The 21,526-nt window shown below is 36.2% G+C and overlaps 1 protein-coding gene across 3 annotated transcripts in view; it reads right to left on the bottom strand.

The window, feature by feature from the left end:
* Positions 1-21,526, bottom strand: part of DIAPH2 (diaphanous related formin 2) — a 248,629-nt gene that overhangs the window by 181,286 nt on the left and 45,817 nt on the right. For all 3 annotated transcript variants that reach the window (XM_032982709.2, XM_032982710.2, XM_032982711.2), the window contains 5 exons: positions 21,134-21,252; positions 19,642-19,706; positions 17,892-17,996; positions 14,744-15,355; positions 11,348-11,462 (listed from right to left, as the gene is read on the bottom strand). In XM_032982709.2, the coding sequence (XP_032838600.2) occupies positions 11,348-11,462; positions 14,744-15,355; positions 17,892-17,996; positions 19,642-19,706; positions 21,134-21,252 (1,016 nt within the window). The remainder of the gene's footprint in view (positions 1-11,347; positions 11,463-14,743; positions 15,356-17,891; positions 17,997-19,641; positions 19,707-21,133; positions 21,253-21,526) is intronic.

Here is a 21,526-nt window from a genome sequence, read left to right as displayed (position 1 = left end):
GAATACAAATTTGGGTGCAAATACTCAGCTTCTGATCTACTTCTAGCAAATAAGTAGTACAATTGCTAGTCAGTCACACCAACAGTACATCTATTTTACATAGTATGGTTTTTCAAAAGAAAATATATATTCTTTGTGACTCAGTGTTTCAAATTATCTTCCACATAGAAAATGAATCATTTAACTTATCGAAAGGTAAGTGTGCTAAAATGCTATTTGAAATAAAACACAAAGAACTAAGATTTACAAACATCGCCTCCTAATTAGAAGCTTTTGTTTGTTTTGGCCTCTTCAGAATGCTATTCTCATTTTAGTCCTTTTGTACTATGATGAATGAAATGGGTACCAATGCTCTTGAAATAAAAGACACACTCCCTTCAACAGGAGCAGGTGCTACCAAACAGCTACTATTTGCACAGTGGCTTCCTCATACGAAAAAATTTACACTGGAACATACGTACAAGTAATTCTTGGGAGGCCTCATTTGTGATTCTCATAAACAATAGCCCAGCTGCAGTGACACTACATGCATCAGTCCTAAGGTCAGTTTGGAAACCCTGCTTCTCTGTGTAACTATTGAAAGTTCACTTCTAAAGTATAACGATTAATTAAGGAGTCGATGACTTGTGCAGTTAAGCCTTAGTACCTGATGAAAAACTGAATACAAAGAACACATGCTCCTTTTTGTCCCTGCTTCATTTTTCACTTGATACTTTAAATATAGCAAGACTGGGTATCATTATCTGGTACAAATTGCTGCTGGCACTTCTAGGCAGAAAAGCTTTTCTTTCATTGGTAATTATATATAAATACTTTTTGCCTTCATCAAGCATTGGAATATAATTTATTGTCGTTGTTTAAATAATTCTAACATCATTTAAGAATAAAAAAAAAGTGCATATAAAAATATAAGCATACACATATATAAACCTATGCTAAATGGTAATAATCTCAGGTATCAGTTTATCTCATAGAATACCAGGTTGGAAGGGACCTAAAGAATTAAAAACCGCAAAGCTTCTTCCATGCCTGAGTTTGACAGTTTACCTATTGGATAAATGCAGTTGAAAAGGAAAGGAAAAAATGAAAAATGGCAAACTAATAACTCACTCCTTTATGATACCTGAATTTATTTTCTTATTGAAAAAGAACAACAATTTCAAATACACTGAAAGATGAAAATCAGACCGCTTCAATTCTATGTGAAACTGAGGTATCAATATGTAATCTAACTAAATTAAATTGTTGTAAGACACAGAAACCTTTAGGTGACCCTACATTGCAAAGCAGTATCTTCCTTTGGTTTGGATTCACACACTTCTGAAAAAGAGAGGGCAAGGAGGGAAAGGAAACAAGCATACAGATCCTGAATTAATCAGAAGACCAAGGGAGCCACCTGCAGTTTGCAATCCAGAAACAAATACATCATGAGTTTGTGGGCTTTTCTTTCTTTTCATTTCACCCAAGTAATGCATATAGTTAAGCTAGTACAACATCTCTGTGCTTAATACTAGAGATTCCTGTACTAAACTGAAGCTTGCTTTCTCACACCTACCAATACAGCCGTGTTACATGAACTTTGATCAAAACTGAGTCCATTTAAAGCTCGTAAAAGTTTAAGTTCTCTGGTGAATTTGATCTGGGCTTCTTAGCATATTGAATTCAGATTAATGTTTTAAAAGTACTAATCTCTTTTCCTTTCCTTTTCAAGTAACAAATGTAAATGCATGCAGTTTTCCTTCAAGTTTAATGGTGCACTGACCTCATTTTTTGTCTGCTACTTACCTCTTTACTAAAAAATAGCTGAAAAGTAGGATAAACAAAACTTTTTTTCCCAACTAAAAATGTTTCATCACATCAAGCAAAGAGGAAGGGCTGATAAAGAAGGATGCATATTTCATATTGCCACTTGTCAATCAAGAATAACAGTGAACAAAAGCTTTGTAATATTCAGATGAACACTGCACAGAGGTAGAATCAGTCTTAAAATATTGCATCGCTTCAGTGGCAGAATAAAAAATTCAAAACTGCATTTAATGCATGCAAACTTAATTGTTTCAATGAGAACATCTGAAGCTAAAACATACCTTCTGATCAAACGAAGAACGCTATCTCCTTCAGCAGACTAATGTCACAGAGGGGGTTAAAAATAATAAAATTCACATCAGAAAGACATACCTGTTAACTGGGGCAGCAAAGTAAAGGAACAAAAAAATCGACTGAATCAACAGTATCAACTGACTTACATTGAAACTAGCCTGTCTTTCTTTCTCCCTCTCCTCAATATCTGGCAGAGACGTAAATAGAAAGAATGTAAGTTACTCTAGAAAGTTAAAAAATACCTGCAAAATAATACACCATTCTTTAAGAATGCGGTGGTTTCACAGAGCAAAAAAATTACACGCTATTTTCTTCAGGAGATCAAAAATAAGCCTGCTTTATATCAGATGTAGAACACAAAAGACATTGCTTTAAAATGCCCTTCCTGGCTCGGTGATTTGATAGTCAGTTCTACATCCCCTTCTTGCATAAAGGCACCCTGCACAATTGAAATTAGAAGGTACAAATGGTTCAAAAGAGAGAAGCTATTGTGAACATTCAGTGGCTCAATGAGTAACAGCAAAAGGGCCTCAAACAAAACTCACTGACGACTGCACATGGGTATTCCACAAGTGAACGTAACATGAACATCTTCTGCATGATGTTAATGAGTAAGACTACACTATTTACTCGCACATGAATATTACGGAATTCACATGTTAATAATATCAACAAAATGTGTTCAAACCAGAAGGACTGTTTTAATTAAAGCCTAATAAAATATACTGAGGACATTGCCTCTTCCTAGTTTATATGGTCTAATTTGTTTAACACACATCAATAAATTAAATAGTTATGTCTTTCATATTACACTCCTATAGAACATTTTGGGGAAGTAATTTTAAATATTGAAGTTGGTAAATTGTTCAAATCTTTTAGCATGTTTTCTTAACAATGGAAAATATACATTTAAGCTCTAATAAGGTGTTCTTGTGGGTGCTGCAAGCAAGGGAAAAATAAAAGCTAAAGTGGGTGGGAATAGCAGCCCACCTGCATTCTGGCCTTTAATTCACTACTCCAAGAAAACTGACATTTAGACCTAAAATGACATGCATCCACATAAAGTAGGTAGCAATCAAAAGACTACCGCAGCTCAAGTTTCAATAATTCACTTTAATTAGAATGTAGTCATACAAACACTTTAAGGCAGGGAGGAATAATGCACGGAAATTTAACCAGAACTGAAGGAAGCCTTGATAAGCTACCCCAATCAATAAATGCAAACAGAAGATGCTACTCAATGATCTACTAGGAGAAAAAGAATTGTCAGTATCTTTTAATCTTTGTGGGATTGAGTGCACCCTCAGCAAGTTCACCAGCTACACCGAGCTGTGTGGTGCAGTGACACGCTGGAGGGCAGGGATGCCATCCAGAGGGACCCGGACAGGCTGGGGAGGTGGGATTGTGCAAACCTCATGGAGTTCAACAAGGCCAAGGGCAAGGTCCTGCACATGGGTTGGGGCAATCCCAAACACAGGCTGGGTGAGGAGTGGATTGAGAGCAGCCCTGTGGAGAAGGACTTGGGAGTAGCAGTGGATGGAAAACTGACGGTGAGCCAGTAACGTGCGCTCACAGCCCAGAACCCACCCGTGCCCTGGGCTGCAGCCAGAGCAGGGGGGGCAGCAGGGCCAGGGAGGGGATTGTCCCCCTCTGCTCCGCTCTGGGGAGACCCCCCTGCAGTGCTGGGGCCAGCTCGGGGGCCCCCAACAGCAGAAGGACACGGAGCTGCTCGAGCGGGGCCAGAGGAGGCCACGAAGATGCTGGGGGGGCTGGAGCAGCTCCCCTGGGAGGCCGGGCTGAGAGAGTTGGGGGGTTCAGCCTGGAAAAGAGAAGGCTCCGGGGAGACCTTCGAGCGGCCTCCCAGGGCTTAAAGGGGGGACAGGAAAGGTGGGGAGGGACTTTTAATTGGGGGGGTGGGGATGGGATGAGAGAGAATGATTTTAAACTGAAAGAGGGGAGATTTAGATGAGATGTAAGGCAGAAATTGTTCCCTGTGCGGGGGGTGAGGCGCTGGCCCAGGGTGCCCAGAGCAGCTGTGGCTGCCCCCTCCCTGGAAGGGTTCAAGGCCAGGTTGGACGGGGCTGGGAGCACCCTGGGCTGGGGAAGGGGGCCCTGCCTGGGGCAGGGGGTGGCTTTAAGGTCCCTTCTGACCCAAACCATACTATGATAAGAAGTATTTTACCAACAAGCTAGAACACCCCCAAGCAGACTTATAAGAAGGAAAATCTTCACTGTAAGATCATACAACTTGTAGATCTATAATTTGTGGAACTTGAGATGCTGTTGACTTGCTGCAATACCGTTTGACCTTCACTATTCAGGGGCACATTAGATGGCTGAGCATAACATCAGAAAAAAAGAAGGGGTGGATGGTAAGTTTATGTTTGAGTGTTAGTATCAACATAAATGGCACAATGGTGTGCGTTGTATTTTGATTAGCCTTAGCTCTTTAATAAAGTACAAGGTAAGTGCTGAAGTCTCCATATAAGGTTTATACTTTCTGTTCATGAGAACACTTGAGTGTAACAACTGCATAAATACCACCTATGTATGGTAACAGCCTGTAATCCACCTTCGTCTATTTTTGGAGCCAGTCCCCTTGCTATTTCCAACAAACTTAAAAAGAACATTCACTTTATAACGTTTACAATAAACTCATTTGGATAAGCATTGTCATCTGCTTACAGTTCTGCACAAGTAGTTTCCTGAACTGTTCACAGTCTTACCTTTATAGACTAAAAAAGAAACTATTTATCATCTTCAAATAAGCATTATTAATATTGTTGACATCATCACTGTAGTTAGTGCTATCTAAACATCACCTTTTTCTTAACCTCATCACATCATATGTTGTGTCTTCCTCAGAAGCAATGCTGTCTCCCTGGACTGCTTTTCAGCTTTTTTGGTATGTTACTTTCTTGGTTAAATTTTTCCAACAACTTTTTCATACTACTTCTAGTTGCCTATTTCAACTTTCCTCACCATCATCCAGTGAAACAAGTTTAGATACTAAAATTCTGTCACTAACATTAATAAATTAAAACTAAATTTTAGTTAATCTTATCAGAGTTTTACTAATTTTTCCATGATTACTAATATTTTAAAACTGAGCTACATATAAGTCCTAAAGTTTATTCACAGAGGGAGATGTAAAAGGTAGGACTGGACAGCCACCTAAGTTTTCCTATTGTAATTACTAAACCAATACCATAATAAAATAAGCGTTTTAACATATTTTATATTACACTTCTATATTATTACATTATATATATATAAATAAAAACCTGAATATTTTTTTCATGTTTTGTTCAATTATAGATTACATGCAAGTTTGTATTTTCTTATCCTCTCTCACTGAAAATCCCATAATGTGAAAAAGACAACTCAGCTATTAAAACTTTACTTCAATTTTGAAAACATATCAAAATGATTGTTGAACTGTTTTTTAAAAGCCTAATCATAAAGAAGCAACAGAATCACGATCAAGAAGTTTTCCCTTGAGGTAAATTGGATGGATAATGAATTCTGTACTGGAACAATCCCAGTAGTTACAGACTATTATGTACTAATTACTACCTTTACACATCTACTGTACACATAATTAATTTCTTCAGAGCACCACTATCATTCTTGACTGGCAAAATACACAACCTAAATTACAAGAGCCAGAAATTAACATGATCCTTTAGGGAGAAGGCATTAACTTGCTCTGTAGTGTTTTGCAATTAGACTATCAATCAAACAGTGAAAAGTGATTTTGATACCAGCAGGTCTGATATATTGAGTATTGGCACTTTATTGCAAAATTACCTGAGGCCCCAAGCATATGATGTATCACAGCTTATCTACAGAGCCATAACATCTTAATCCTTTACTTCTACCTTCTAGAAGACACTTCATCATACAATTATGTTTGTATTTAATATTCAAAATATTGAACAACAACATAGGGAGATTTTGAGATCACGTTTCCACAATTTACCACAGACATCACACTGCTGCTGATGCTTTCTCTTCCCTTACAGCGGCAGCTGAAGATAAAATTTGAGGTAATTTAAGGGACAAAAGCAAAATTTAGAAGAACAATGTTCTAGCTGCACAACATAATGGGATCTGCTTAAATGATTTCAAAGGTTTGTTATTAAGTAGGTTCTTGTTAAGAACACTAACACTTGAAAACACTTAATATTAGTTGTAGAAAGTCTTTTAAGAAAAACAACAAAAATACAAACAAACACACACTCAACCCCACCAAAAAGCAGTAGGCCAGGCTTCTAGAGGTAAATAACCAGACTGGATTAATATGCTAAGCATAAATTCTTGTTCAACTTCATTATAGTATTTCCCTCACAGGAAAATCACTATTGTGAATTTATTCAAAAATGAGTAATTTTTTCAGTTCTAGAATTTTGACAAGGGGAGCATCTAATGATATTAACAAGAAGGCAGCACACCTCAATATTTCTCTGTGTATTAACAGAAATTCATGACTTAAGATCACATAATAGACTCACGGAAACAAGATGCATCTATCTGATCACTTGGATGCCCTCTCTTCAGTTATTGAGAAATACTGCAGGGGTCATACTGTGTCATCCAGCTAAGGAGGACTGTTCATTTAATTTATTTCACATTTTCTTTATACTCTATAAACCAGAAAGGATTTTTTTTTTTAATTAAGAAAATATTTATGTGATCATACATAATTTGGAAAAGGAAAAAACCTCACTATGTAAAGGTTATCCTACCTGTTGAAAAAAAAACATGTCTAAAGAGACTGTTGCTTGTAGGAAAGATTTAACTGTTTTAAAAATAAGAAGATACGGTTGAACTAACAGTAACTCAGTAGAATTCCTTCCTCTTGCTACTTAAATATCAAATCATAAATCAGTCGATGATAATATCATTTTGCAAACCAAATACTACTGAGTCTGAAATTTTCAAGTCATGACTCAAAAACAGTAAAAGGATGACACATGTTTTCACCAGCAAAATCACTGCTTTCACTTTAAAGCAATGCATGAATCACAAAATAAAATTCTGGATATCAGATTCTCTCTTAGAATTAAATAAGTCAAAAGAAAACATGTAACTGATTGGAAACTAATACCATCGTTACTGTTTTCCTTTGTGAATCTACACAAGGAAATAGGGATCTATGTGTTTCACTGACACTCACAATGCAGTAACTGTCCCACATCTTAATATCACTCAACTCACTAGTGACCACCACAGTTGTCTACTTATTTTCAGCTGTGCCTGATCTAGAATATTATTTACTTTCCAAAATGGTCTGTGAGACTATAATCATTGTTTCCTTCTCTGCATCTGGAAGCACAATTCCAAGCTCAAAACCAAGATATTTGGGTCATCTGTGTTTCTCTGGAAGAAAAATGGAGACTATCTTTCCAGTCTGTACTGAGACAGTGATAATTAGATCTCAGTTAACTTAGTTCAAACTCCAAGATCTCAAAATCCTGTGAAGTCTTAAAGGGAACACTTTTGATTGTTTCCATTGCTCCTTGTACAACAGATGTTTTCATAATTGTGCTCACTAATTTCATGGATCAAATACTGCAGTTTAACTGTTAGCACTGATTTAAAGCTAACTAAATGCATTCTACATATTCATGGGGCTTCAGTACTAAATATCTAATGTTACAGTAACAAATAAAGATATAACCTTATGCATGCTTTTTAAAAGAAAACTGGGATCTAAGTATATTTGAAGTGCAATTATTTTACCAGTCAGGGATCGTTCCTCTTTATTCCTGGTGCTCTGTGATTAAACATTCTCAGGTACCACAAGCAGCTAATTGATTAATGAAATAAATCATTAACTAATGAAAATTGTGCTTTGGAAGTGTCATCTTATGACTTACACGCACAGACTTTTGGTCTCCAAAAGTACCACTTCCCTGCAGCTTTTACTGCCTTCCTTGAAAACAGGCAGTACATAGTTCAGTGACAACCAACATTAAGTTACTATTGAAGTATCTTAAAACAAAACTATGTTAAATGAGGAAAAACCCCAAAGTTTCATTCTCATTGTGCCAGATATACATGAATAAAATTCAGGGATTTAATTAAATTTGAGTGCTGCAACCTATATGGAATTACAAATTTTTAATAAGTGTGTATGCTATCATTTGTTTTACTTCGGTTACTATTCCCACTATCATTTCAAAATGCCAAGAAATACAAGATAGTAAACACTCAGTCATCACAAATTGCTTTTGGCAATTGTCAGTTTTCTTCCACTCATCCATTTATTTGTTTTACATGCTGACTGTGCTCTTGAGAGGATATAAAATGCATTTCTATTTGTCTTTCTATCATTCTCCTGCAATATATTAGGAGACCACACCAAGAAATGGGACTAAAGCAGAAGAGTAATTTGATCCTAGATTATGCTTGAAATAAGTATTCTGGGGATTAATGGGCTGCCTGTGGCTGTTAAGGCAAAAGGTGAGGAAGAATGGTGAATATCAGTTAATATTTCCCTTTGCAGATAGAAGTTGCAGAAAAAAATTGCGTGTGGAATGCAAGTATTTGAACCTGTGCTGCAACTAAAAGTTCTGAGATTCTTCTTGACTTCTAGTACACGTTAAAGTTTTAAGAAAAACTTGAATTCGCAGACAGACAGCACTGACTTTCTCTACCAGTCATCCAAATAAGATGTTAATGTCCTGGGTAATATGTAGTAGCATTTTTAACAGTCTTCACATCCTTGTATGTTATTTTCTTATTTTCTACAACCATTATCTGAGAATAACATAAGAAAGAACAGAAAAAATCTCTGCAAGGTTATCGCTACAGTAAACTGTGTGGAGCATTTCTGTTTCAGAACTGCACAACTATGTCAAAACCAATTTCTTCTCATATGAAACCGACAGCTATGTCAAAATTTAAAGATTTTTTTTTTTCAGAATTTTTAACAAAGAAGAAACATTTCTTCAGATTTCTGATGAAAAAATTCAGCTCAGAGCAGACGCTTGTCATTTTCATTAAGAAGGGTCTTGTTCTACTGTGTTACCTGCTGCTATGGATTCTTTCCCTTAAAGGTTTTCCTGTCTTGCTATCACACTAAAACCATTGAAAAATTCCACATCATATTAACCTCGCTACAATGCTATGAACCAAGAATCTATCAAACTTTGGTATGGAAAAGTGTTAAATTACTGCAGATGATGCTTTTCTATTACTGCATGTAGTATCTGAACATTTATAGCAGAAAGTAGGACGCATTGTAAAGGCAGAATACTAATGGCTACTAAAAAGAGCATGAGCTCTGAGTGAAATATATATTTATGAAAAACACAGCTATGACTAATTCTTTGAAGGAGTTTCAAAAGAGCATAGAAAAAGACATATTCAGAAATAACTCAACGAATCTACTCAAGAAATGGTGGTTCAGGAAAGTTACGGTCCTCTGAGAGACCTTTCTTAACCTGAGTTAACCTTTCAAACACTGTATTAGTATAAAGTCCAGTTCTTGTTCCTGAAATTCAGACAACAGCCAGGATACCACAAACCTCTATGTTCAATACAACTTAATTTTGAGGTAATAAAATCCTCAAGTAATCGATAGAAGTGAGAACATTCTAGTGGTTTGAATTAAGACAGAAGATTCCCTGTGGTTAAAATACAAAGCACCACATGAATTGTTAATTCTCAAAGATAAAAAGTTCAAGTAAAAACAACCAGCAGCACAAAAATGCCCACAGTCAGTACACACATACACTTCAAAATCGTTAAGTGTGTGTTTTCTTATTCAGATTTGGCCAATAAACACTTGATACATCTGACCCCACCCACCTTCAGGAACTGCACATCCCAAAAGTGTATCGTATCTTAATTGGTTGAAAAATGGACAGAAGATTTGTAGCTATATCAGGAATTCTTTCTTCTAATATCTACCACTTCTTGGACTCTAATTTGTTGGGCTTCCTCATCAGCTCCCAAGTAAGTTATTATTGAACCATACTTCAACAGTACTTGCTGCTTTTCAGTGCCTGAAACAAGCTACTGGTAAATGGCCACATACAAAATACTGATCAATTGACCATTAACCATGGATAATAATGAAAAGACCTGTATGCAGCTTCACAAGTACTCAAAGACCATCTGAAAGCCACTGAGACCTGAGTATGGTATTACAGTATCAAAATCATAACCAAGATTCAGTTGTTACTAACTGCATTCTCAACTCAAGATATAAATAATAACATCATACCTTCTATTGAATAAATTAAATGAGCAATTAATGGAGGGTTTTTTCATCTAAAACTAATAGCAGAAGAGCTATTTACATGACATACCGTGCAGCTTCAGTTACACTTGTCAGAAATCTCCAGCATAGCTTTTATTCTCACTGCATTGTTCTCTCTAGCAGTCAAACAGACCCATTTCACACTGTGTTCCAACAATCAGTAGACTATCTGACACTTTCCCATGGTATTATGCAAACAATGAGTGTGCAGTCACACATTCAACCCTTGAAAACTAACTTAGTTCATTCACAAATGACAGAAACAATTTAGTTTATTTGAAGGGGGGTTGGGGGGGATGCTTCTTAGATTACACAACACAAAGTTAAATACTAATTAAAGGAATATATTTAAAGACTTTTTTCTTAAATGAGCGCTGCAATATTATTTAAAAAAAAAAAAAAAGCAGCAAAGACTAAGGACAGAAACACAAAAACTTTGAAAAGAACAATGGTTTCAACCCACATTTTCCAGAATCATGACAGTAGGCATATTACACTGTTGTGATACTGTGACTGAAGTGCATATTATAAATGTTACATCGTACTTGTAGAAGATTTTGACTTAGGAGAGTGATACAAGCAAGTAAAATTTTGTGACACAAAACCCTCCACATGTGGAATATCTAAAAGAACCTGACAACTTGCATTTCCTGCAGCTAGGAATATTAATGCAGATGAGCATGATTTTAGGATTAGCATTTAATTACAATTTAATTTGAAAAAAAAAAAAAATATCTGTCTGGAACATAACCTGCACTTTTAAGAAGTATTACTCCTGCCCTCATGCTCTGAAGTGAGGGAGGAGCAATTCTTGTAATAGACTGCTATGCTTAATAAAAACATACATTTTAAATCATCTTCCTGCTATTAAAACATTATATGAATTCCATGGTATTGCACAAAGCATAAAAGAGGCTGTCACTGCACAGTTTTAAACTTAATAAAAGGATAACACAAAGTAAAAGAAGAACGTACCTTTCATTTGTGTTCCAAAGGTAAGCGCCAATTTTGCAAACAGTTCTGGGTTTTCAAACTTATCTTCTTCTGCTTTTACCCAAAAGCTGTTTTCTGCTATCTCTTGAGGCTGAATCTGAAACAAAAATGGCATCTCCGAAGTTAATAATTAGTATTTTCAATAGCCAAAATAAAGCAAATGCTACCAGACATCTGTGATAATTAGACTGAATTAAGTTTAGGTATGTTCCAGGTATTACATTCTATTAAAGATGCTTCCTGAACAAAACATACTCAGATGAACTGCTCTATTTACACAGTGATTTTTATTACATTTCTCCCCTACAACCAGTTTTCCAAACAGCCTTGATAACATATTAGCATCTGGGTTTGAAAGTGTTCCAACTTTCTCTTTATTCTCTTCTAGACAGTTCCCAAATTCTTCACCACTGATGTGCATCCCTGCTAGTTGAGAACTGTGAAAGGAATAGTCTTTCTTACACTGCCAGAGCATGGAATACCTTATTTGCAAATCATAAGTCAATGTGAACCTTTCAGGGACTCAATATTAAGTCTGTAGGAATAATTATTTCTTGAAATATCATAAATAATTTTATACTTAATATCACTTTCTTACATAGTTTCTATTTTTCAAATGCAAACACAGATTTCATTCAAGTACCTTATTTAATGCTGGCTATGTTAAAAGAAGAAACTACTCTGCAATATAGAAGCTGAAAGCCAGTTTTACTCTTCATGTACGATTCAGCTATTTTGTTTTCAAAATACGTTCATCTTCTAGTTTTTGAAATCTTATCAATTCTTGTTTACAAGTTTGCTCAAATACCAATTAATTTTCAGGGCTATTTAATTTCTAGATGATGTGCAGGAAATTTATCACTGCTATATTTACCATATGAAAATCTGATAATGTATAGCTGCTTTACCACCAGCTGCATGTAAGACCTTTTCAAAACCTACCTTAATCCAACACTGAAGGTGAAGACAGTTACAACAAAAGGCACTAAGTTAAACAGTAAGAATTTTCTTCCCAAACTGATGGCTCCTTAAAAGAGATGATCAAATAGACTTTCTTCTTTTTCAGTATGCAGATCTTTGGCACTGTTCCCAGAGCACTTAAGCAAAGTGTCCATCTGCAGTTACTTTCCATTGTCATACACAATGTTCAGATGTACACTTTATAAATTATTTCTATAAACACATGAACATAACTGATTACAATAAATTGGCTGCAATGATTAATGTGTATTATAAACTAGAAAGCTTATTTTTCTATATGTTTACAGAATAGTAGTCTGATTATTTTTCACAGTTACAAAACTAGTGCAAATGACTCTAGAATTAGGTATTACTTAACAAGAACAGCTGACTGTAGAAAGCATAAGTATGGCAGGAATTCTTCCCTGATTAAGTGAGATGCCAAAATAAATGAAAAGTATAGATGAATTGTAGGAGAGAAAGTATCCCAACCAGAGAAAGCAGTGGTGAGTCAAATATGAGCAGCAACTTCAGGAGAGAATGATACTGTCAATGGCATATAAAGCTCTCATGGGGAAAAAAAAATAAATAAAAATAAAAAATTCTATCGCTCAGCAATGTGCAACCCACAGACTTTTTAAAAAGACCTTTGTATTGGAACTAAGTTAGCTTTCTGGGATACTCATCTGTCAAACATCAAACACAAAGTTCTGTCAATAGGAATCTCATTTAAAAATTCATTATAGTATACAATATCAACTATATTTGTAAAGTAAAGGAGAGGGGAGGAAAAACAGCTTCACAACTCTAAGATCCATGACTTTCACTCAAGTTTAATATTAAACCACATATTGCTAAATCAAATGTGATAATAATTTTACACAGAACTAGATAGCTAAAAATTCAGTCTAATAAAAATGTCTTCGATGTTTACAATAAAAACTGATGTTTAATAACATCATGGCCTTTAGAAGTTTCTGATAAGTTTTGTAACTGTCTTAAGAGGATAAACACCTGCATTTCTCAGAGAAAGAAAAGCACTCTTACAGTGTGTTTTGTACTACAACTGTCATTTACAGGCAGGTAAGGCAATGAAAGTCAAATTTCCTTTCAAAGTTCCAGAACATAACACAAGAACAGAAGAAATCTGAACACAAAATAATTGGCTTAATTTCTGAATTAGATGCTTTAATTTATAGTAAATTACTGTGTTTACTCAGAGGACTAATCTTAAAATAATTCTCAACCTTATGTCAGGACGCCTGCCCTTAAACAGAAAAGTTCAGTAGTTTAAATCCATATACTTACTATCATAGTAAGCATAGAGTTATTTCTTTTAATTAGGTAAAATGCTTTTGCCAATGCCTTCCCACCCTTCTGTTTTTAAGCCAGTCAAGTTTTTAAGTTTCATGCAAGGCTTTTAACATGAAACTAGATAATCCTATGAATTGCCACCATAGTGGTTTCACTCATACCTTAAAAAAAAAATAATAGAAGGCATAACCAGTGCAATCATGAACTGGTCTGTCAAGTAGATACCAAAGGTAAAGTTACAGTCTCTGAAAGCCTGACCCACTTTCAACCTGTCCTCAAAAAAGCAAGAAAAATAATAATAATTCATAACACAGAATTTATGGCTCCCACAGCTTGCTTAACCCAGAGAAGACAAAACTAAAATCAGAGTTTTGCTTTGCATTGTCTTCCAAAATTCCACATAGCCACTTATACCAGGTAAAACCTCTTAATACATCTTCCTCAACATCCTTTCTCATTTCTCACAGTGACTTGAATTAAGCAAACAGCTGTAGTTACCCCTTGACTCGAGATCCTTCCTTCCGTCAACTGCCAGATTGTCAAAGTTCCTAAATGGCAGTCTTCACGACAGTTTGCTACACAATTGTCTATTTCAAGATCCATTTCCCCTATCCTAAAACCCAGTAGTACTTTAACTAACTCAACTTTTCGCTGAAAAAAAAGTACTAACATGATTTATAAAGTAAACATTTTAGTTGCTTGATAACTTAAACGTGCTTTAAAGAAGACATTTTACCTTTTAAGCTCTCACTTGGCAAGTCACATATCAATTACAGCTGAAAACATGTAGAATATAACTCTATACAAAATCAGCCATAATTTTGAGAGCTGTTAGCTACAGGTATCCCCATAATATGGGGTGTTATGGGCTCTTTGCAGCATTAAATACTTAGAGCTTACCCCATAGCATAAGGTATCTGAAAACCAATACCAACTGAATCACAAACACAAAATCAAAAATGTTTGGGGTAAAGAACGGAATGAATTCCCCAAACGTAAGTACTATTAAATATAAGTACTATCTAATGTAAACCACCCTATCGCATCACCACCTTCTTCCTCAAAAGCTGCTATTTATTAAGGGGAATAAAAATATTATAATACCTTTGACCAGTTGATTCTCTTCATTGTGACTTCCAGCTTATACTTTTTCTTCTCCTTCATCCCATGTGGTAACGCTGGTACCACCGGAAAGGGAGCAAAAGGAACACCTCCAAGACCTGGTGGCATTGGAGGCCCACCAAAAGGTGGTGGTGGAGGAGGAGGTGCTGCCCCGCCAGGTAGTGGAGGTGGTGGAGGTGGCACTGCTCCGCCAGGCAGCGGAGGAGGTGGAGGTGGCACTGCTCCACCAGGCAGCGGAGGAGGTGGAGGAGGAGGAGGTGGTGCTGCTGCACCAGGCAGTGGAGGAGGAGGAGGTATTGCCCCACCAGGCAGCGGAGGTGGTGGCGGAGGAGGTGCTGCTCCACCAGGAAGCGGAGGTGGTGGCGGAGGAGGTGCTGCTCCACCAGGAAGCGGAGGTGGTGGCGGAGGAGGAGGTATTGCTCCACCAGGCAGCGGAGGTGGTGGTGGAGGAAATATTGCTCCACCAGGTAGTGGAGGTGGTGGAGGTATTGCTCCACCAGGTAGCGGAGGCGGTGGAGGAGGTGGTGCATTCTCACTTGGTAGGGTGGGAGGTAATGGTGCTACTTCTGTCAGTTGACCTGTCAGGCTTGGACCCTGAAATATAAAAGAGGAAGAAACTCTTTTAATCAGGGTGAGGAGGAGGTTTAAGGTGAAGTTGAACCACCTCATATTCCTTGTAGTCAACTGTACCTCAAGAAAGTGAGAAATTCAACCATTCTCCTATTTAAGTGAGAAGCAATAACAATAGATTATGCCATGTACCATAAAACTGCCAAGTAAACTGAATAACCTAGCATTTTTATAAAAACAAATTGTTTCCATTTTAAAGAAAATTTAATAGTAGCAGTAACATTTAAGTGAACAGAACAGCATTTTATTTCTTACCAATGCACAAAACATTTATCCCACTTAGGATGTCCTGGCAAGCTGGGGCATCAGAGACTGTAATAACCACGCTGAATTTTAACAACACTGATCTGCTGGTGGAAAATTTTCCACAGAAATCACTGAAGCAGCTATTGCAGTGTAAGAAGTTAGTTAGGACCACAGTTGTACATAACCATCCTGACATCTTATTCGGGGGCTGGAAGGCGGGGGAGAACCCACAAAACAATCATGGTTTCATTTAAATCTGTCTGCAGTTGTCTGTGCAGCGATGGGAAGAAAGAGAAATTGCAATATATATTCTAATAAGTTGTAAAAGGAACAATGAAGAGAAACAGCAGCATGTTAAGCCAGAGAGGTTTCTGTAGTGGTAACATGATCCTAGCCTATTATGAATTCCTCAGAATTGTGTCCTTCAAGACTGTTAGAAAGCAGCATGAGGAGCTATGCACAAACTGCCATACAAGTTCATATTCTATTTCCTCTATTAATTTTTTATTACGAAATTATTATATAATATAGGCTCTTCATTTAATCCGATTTGCATACTATTTCCCCATGCAATTATTCACTGTCTCAAGTTTAAAGGAAGCAAGAGTTTGTCAAAAAAAAAAAAAAAAAAAAATCAATCTGAGAAAAATCTGAGCGCATCTAAAAATAAGTGCCACAATATATTGTACAGTGAGCATAACAATAGAGGAAAAAACGCATAGATACTAGAAAATTAACGTGTACAACTTTTAATTGTACCATTATTGTGACTCAGTCATAATGTCTGGATAATCTGAACAGCGTTAGAATCAATATAACACTGTTAATAATTAATTTTACTGAAAATAAATTTTTGGCTTTGCAGAAGCATGTGTTTCTTTGGCCCACAAACTGCGACACAAGTTGTAATGTAACTGGTGAACTCATTAAGACTCATTATAATGTAAATTGGTGAACTCATTAAAACAGACTGTCAATTTTCAGTAGTAACATTGTCTTGCAGATATTTGTAACAAACATTAAAACTGGTAAGAATAAAGCACAAACAGAAGTGTCTGTGTGTGAAATTAAATAAGAAACCCTAAGACAGCACAATTTACAAGAAGAGATTGTACGGATAGCAAAGGACACAGTGAACAGCGATCCAACTGTTAAATGCAATCTAACATGCTTACATTAAGATGAAAAGGCCAGTGCCCTGACAAGGCCACAGCACAGACAACTTGCCCACAAAAGACCAGCATCCTGAAAGCAGGATGATGGCAACCAGGTTATAGCACATCACATGCCTTTCCTCCTGTTATTATCCAAATAGGAAGTGAGACCACAAGCATTAAGATACCTACAATGAGGAAAAAAGGCAACAGGCAGACCTTGCCTAGCACTGAAGGAGTAGGAAATAAAACAGTCTGAGAGAAAAAAAAAAAAAAAAAAAAAAAAAAAAACACAACAAATCCACAACATAGTATCTATTGGTTCCTAAAGGGTATAAAAGACCTGTCTGAAACCAAATTCGTTGTCATTAAAGTAATGAAACCAAAGAGATGCTGTAAAGGCTCAACAGACAGCATTTCTTGTCCTCTCTGCTTCACTAGTGATCCTGGACAGATCACTTGGCGATACAGTTTTGGTGCTTGGGAGCAAAATCCATGAAGAAATGCATGCAAGTGAAATCAGCTTTGCTGAAATTAAATATCACCTTCCACTCCCATAAGTTCTTCCATTTTTTGTTATGCTTACCTATGAGACTACAAAGTGAGTGTAATATTCATTTTGGAAATGGCTACAGCCTGATATCCAGAGTTCCAAAAAAAACGATCAGTTGCACGTACATGCTGAAAAGTATAGTATACTCTGCAATGTACAGCTATGATTTACACTTTTGCAATTCAAGCATAAAGCCTTCTGAAACAAACACTTTTTGCAAGACATACAGAAGTAGTGATGTTAAAGCATAAAAAACTACGTGGATAAAAAAACCTCAGGCTAGATTCAAACTTTTCATAGCCTAAGGAAATTTTTTCCTCAATAAAGCAAATATCTGCAACAGATGTTGAATACACTACTATTTGAAAAAAAAATGTTACCTCCTTTAACTATCCTTAGTAGTTTATGCTGGCTTAGAAACAAATCAATACAACTAATAACGTACATTTTCAAACTCCAAGACAATACACTCCTGGGTAATTTTTTTTCAATTCCTTAAAATAAAAATATTTCAACTATAGAACTTACTGTGATTCAGTTTTATTACCTGGGTTCGTAGCTGTTTGATTTCTGTTTCAAGTTCTTTGATTTTCTCTTCTCGTTTCTGAAGCTCCACTTGAGCCTCTTGTCGAGCTGTGAACTCTTCATCAAACTGTAATAAGTAAGCAACACAGAAGTGTTTGCCCATTTATGTCCACACTAGGTATTATATTTTCAGGAATTCTTTGAGTAATGTCACAACTAGAGCAATAGATACACACACAAAAAGGTATTTTTCCACTCTGTGTTCTTCTAGTACCACATGATTTCTTCCATCATTAAGTCACGACACAGATCCACTCAAATCCAGGTACTTACTACAGCTGCAAGTTTAACAGATTCTCTCCCCTCCCCCCCCCCCCCCCCCCCAAAGTTGCAGACTTCTCAAAATGAATTCGAGTATACATCCCATGCAGCAAGCTTAAATCTGAAGAGAGATGTGTGCAGCTTCAGCAGGATCATCCATAAAGTGACTTCAGAAAGAAGGTATCCCAATAATTCAGTGATCCATTTAGTCCTGATGTCCTTGTATAAAATGGAAGTCCAGTTTACACCATGATTGTGTGAAATTTGGTGTATATTTTCATCCTGCTACTGTCTGCTAGGCTTAAGAGATTAGTAGCATCTATAAAAGATTCTGTAATTCATTCTTCCACAGGACAAAGCAACTTATCACTAGGAAGAACATGTGTTGACTGCCACTAAGAAAGTACATTATGATAAATAACTCTGCCAGGAAAGCATCACAATTTGCTTTCTGTAAAGCTCAGACACCACAGCTCTATTAGAAATGCATCCACCTTTAACACTCAAGAGAGAAAAGTTAATGACTTCATTCAAGTCTTAACTTGAAATTTGTGACCATCATGTTCAAGAAGATGAACTGCATGTTGTGGCAAGACAATTTCAACACAAACACCAACAGTGATAAAGCAGAAGGATAAGTGTCAATTTCTTTAGAAATACCCTCTCAAAAAATTTTATTACAAGAAATACACTGAGCTGGAATTCTTCCTCCAGAAATAATTTTAGATATCTAACCTCTCCTGTATCTAGCAATAAATGAAAACTGCCCATCACCAAAATAGGGCTTAGTTATCGAGTTCATAATAATTGAGAACTGGACCAGAAGAATAAATCTGTTCACAAAACAGGTTCCAAAATGCACTGAAAGATCCCTAAATGTGAATAATAAGGGAATCAATTACTCTCCCTCATTTCATAATAATTTACCATGGGCATTATAAGGAAATAAAGCAGTATTTTAATGTTAGCATCTCTGTGCCTGATGAGTCAATGCTTCTTCAAATATTGAATGACACTGCTTTTCATTAAGTTTCTTCAGGTTCTAAAACAAAGCTAGATGAAGAGTTATGAACATTTTCCCCTCAACTTTTAATTAAATTTTTAAGCACATACCTGTACTTCAGGTATTTAACTATGACTAAGTATTTCAGGACAAAATGGCAAAGACTGAAATTTTTCCCATCAGTTATTTACAGCAGAGGAATACAACAGAACCGCTACTATTACTCATCTGCTTTTGAACTCAGAGTAAACTGGAGTTTGAGCCTTGCACACTTGTACACACCCAGAAAAAAAACCAAACCCACAGAGCTATTAAATGGAAAAGAACACCCTGCCTGTGAGATACATTATTTCCCAGTTTCCACTAAGTTTCTACAGTGAAACAAGCCTACAGTGTTCCTGTTAGGCTTCTGTTCCATACCTTAAAAACTGTGACAATTAGGACTTACCTTTCTGGAAAATTCTGCTGCTTTCTTTTCACTCTCTTCTACTTTAGCTTTGTCCACACATGCATCTAGAATTTAAATAAAATAACTCAAAGAAGTCAGGTAATATTCTGAGGTGCCTTCCAACCTTAATTACTCTATGACCCCATGACACAAAAGCAACAGACAAAAACCATAATTAATTACTAGGTTTCTCTGACCAAATATTTAGCAAATTATTTCAATGAGCAAAATCTGTAAATATAGAAATAAGTGGTGAGGACACAGGACCAAGGAAGATGGATCATCAGAGTTTTCTGTCTCTGACATCTCAGTTTGCATGCCCCTTTCTTTTATATGAATCTACTACTAAATAAGAGATTAAAAAATTATTTTCACACTAGAATTAAGTAATAGTTACTTCTGAAGTTTCAAATCAGAAAGCCTCCTCTCCAGATTAGGAGTCCGAAATCAAGCATTTCCTTATTTCAGTGAAATTATTTTGTAGGCAAGGAGAATTTGGACAGGCTGTGAGGCAGAGATTTCTTCGCTCAATGATACAAAGCACTTCTATTGACTTCTCATGTAGTGTAAAACTCTACGCATTTTATAAGTGAGGTAAACACAAGTAAATATATATTATAGGTAGGAACTGCCATGGAAAGACAAACCAGTTATCACTAAAACTAGCAGGTCAATGGAAACAGAAGGCAAGGTGAGGCAAGATCAAGTGATCCCATTCCTAGTGTCATAACTGAATAGAAAATGCAGAAAACCTTCTTATATATGCAGGATACATTTTACAAAGCAATTTTCTCCCCCTCCCCGCCTCTGCAAAGTCAGCCTTTATAACATCCTTTCTTTGCTTCTTTTGTCGCATCACCAAAAAAACACGTTTTTCCCAAATGAATGTGTTCTCCAAGAGCAATTACTTCCCCCTATGAAATATTTACTCATGAGATGCCCTTGCATTTCCAGAATACAATCTACCCCAGAAATCTCAAGAAAAGCATAAAACAACACTTCTAAATGCTGATAGCTGCCATCTAAATCATACCGTATTTATTCAGCTGCTTCCTTCCCACATGACATGAATATCCACAGTCCCTCAATGCTTTAACTGATTATTTATCTTAAACTAACCTCAAATACTTGGAAAATATTACAGAAAATATTCTCAGAATGAACCATATAAGAACTATAAATCCACTAACAATTAATTCTAATGTAAATTTTGAAATTTGTAACAGACCTGAAATTCACAGAATTTATGAACTAGCAGTTTTTACTTATTAAGACTATCGTATCCAGACATAGGTCAAGACAAATTTGGAGAAGCAAAACTTCATGACTGTCATTATATTCAAGGCTGCAGAGTTTGATCCAGCCCTCTCCACAAATACACCTACTTCCAGAAAACTGAAAAATTTCACAGTCAATTTAAGTCTAGACAGAAGAATACAAAAAACCCATGCACTTCAGGAAAGCAAGTTAAAATTGCTTATAGTATACAAACCAATAAGATGAGTAAAATCCACGTCCATTCTTCCTCTACATTTAAAATCCGGGTCCGTGCCACTGCAGTGCAATACTATCTGCGATACACATTCTTCTATTATCTTGTAATACTGAGGTCTAACAAAGAACACATTTTACAAGATAAGAACATGCCCAGACAACATGGAGGAGGGGGAAAGGGGCAACTTTAACTGGTAATATATGAATTGCAAGGTAAAGGACTTATTTGTACTCAGACTAATAAAGCACTGTTGTCAGATTCTCAGAAGGATACCTGAAGAAGTTCAGGACTCCATAAAATATTATGCACTTTTCATGTATCTTTTGCCAGAAAATAATCAATAAAACAAACACCTTTATTATTTTCAATATAAGCTGGAAGAATTATTTA

This window comes from Tyto alba, unplaced genomic scaffold (genome assembly GCF_018691265.1).
Source record: "Tyto alba isolate M040663 unplaced genomic scaffold, T.alba_DEE_v4.0 Super-Scaffold_5, whole genome shotgun sequence".
NCBI classification, from domain to species: domain Eukaryota; kingdom Metazoa; phylum Chordata; class Aves; order Strigiformes; family Tytonidae; genus Tyto; species Tyto alba.
The sequence above is the reverse complement of the archived record's forward strand: the minus strand, read 5'-3'. Positions and strand labels throughout refer to the sequence as shown.